The following is a 1,330-nucleotide window of genomic DNA, read 5'->3' as shown; positions in this document are numbered from 1 at the left end:
AGATGTGTTAACAAGCACTGTGTAACATGGTAAAAAGAAAGATAGTTCCTTGTTGTTGTGAATGTGTGTAGAATAAAATTTAGTGATTATTGGTGGTTTGTATTTTTGTATGCGGGGAAACAGATGAACACATTCTGATGTTCTTTTTTCTTTTTTATGCATCAGGTGGAATATTTAGCATGTTTGATGGGCGGCTAGGAGATGTTCTAATGCAGTCAGCTGGAGAAACACTGGTACAGAACTGGATGAACCCTGAAAATGAACCAACTATTGTATGATGATACATTCATCATACAATAGTTGTTTGATGATGCATTCATGAGGCTACGCTTCATGAATATCTTGTACCGCTGGAGTTGATGTTTGATACACATATGAGGGCAGGCTTCATGTATATTTTATTTTAAAAAAAAACAGTTTATTGCACATGCTATTGATTCTGCACTATAAGATTGCAATGCATATCTTGTAACACTGGAGTATTATGTTGATGGATCTACACACATGAGGGCAGGCTTCATGAAATATTGCTCAATTGGATGCAAATCTTAATATGCTTCAAATAGACTTGGATGAATAGTGTGCAGACAAGGGGGCTGAACCAACGCTAAGTAAACAATTTAAATATCATTTGATTTGTGTTAGGTGTTTAATATTTAACCTGTAAGCTGGGGTAGAGATTGGGTGCAAGACCAGGGTGTGTCCACATGCCAGTTGGCCATGTGTCAAACATCTTTCCTTTATGGGTCCACAATTCCACCAAGTCACAGCCAACATTTGTCCCAGGCAATGTGTGATGCAATTATACACTCCTTAAACCCAATAATAAAAATTAGATGTTATGGTAGAAGAAAAATGTAATACTGTTACGGAGAATGTTTCTTTTACTTCAGTTGTTCATGTCTTCTCCTAATGCTTGTTTAATGCAGGCCCCTGTTAATAATAGGATTATGGTCCATGTTTAATGTTTTAAAGTATTTTTGTAAATTTTATATAATTCGGACTTGGATGCAATTTTAATGTTAATAAAAAGAAACCGGAAAAACTGAATCTAAATAAAAGGCATTATTACATTATTCTAATATATGATGTCACCTGCTCATTATACTAACCTCATTAATATTTAACTAAAGTACGGTAGTTATTATTTTATATATAAAATGATAAATTGTTTATTTACCATATGGTGGCAACAACATGCAAAGGTCCCCTTGACCACACCTTAGGAAATAGGAGTCAGGGGACATGGATCTGGACTCACCAAGTCACCAAGGCCCAACAATTTCCATCCCCACCCCCTCTTTCTGCTTGCTTTCCCTGAACGTATACC

The 1,330-nt window shown here is 35.8% G+C and overlaps 1 protein-coding gene across 1 annotated transcript in view; it reads left to right on the top strand.

The window, feature by feature from the left end:
• Window positions 1-562, top strand: part of LOC117117866 (bifunctional D-cysteine desulfhydrase/1-aminocyclopropane-1-carboxylate deaminase, mitochondrial-like) — a 3,649-nt gene extending 3,087 nt beyond the window's left edge. The window contains exon 4 of the mRNA XM_033262337.1: window positions 166-562. Within this exon, the coding sequence (XP_033118228.1) occupies window positions 166-178 (13 nt within the window). The 3' untranslated portion in view covers window positions 179-562. The remainder of the gene's footprint in view (window positions 1-165) is intronic.
• Window positions 563-1,330: the final 768 nt, after the last annotated feature.

Source organism: Anneissia japonica, unplaced genomic scaffold (assembly GCF_011630105.1).
Source record: "Anneissia japonica isolate Jap-2015-1 unplaced genomic scaffold, ASM1163010v1 scaffold12011_len10056_cov159, whole genome shotgun sequence".
Taxonomy (NCBI): Eukaryota; Metazoa; Echinodermata; class Crinoidea; order Comatulida; family Comatulidae; genus Anneissia; species Anneissia japonica.
The sequence above is the reverse complement of the archived record's forward strand: the minus strand, read 5'-3'. Positions and strand labels throughout refer to the sequence as shown.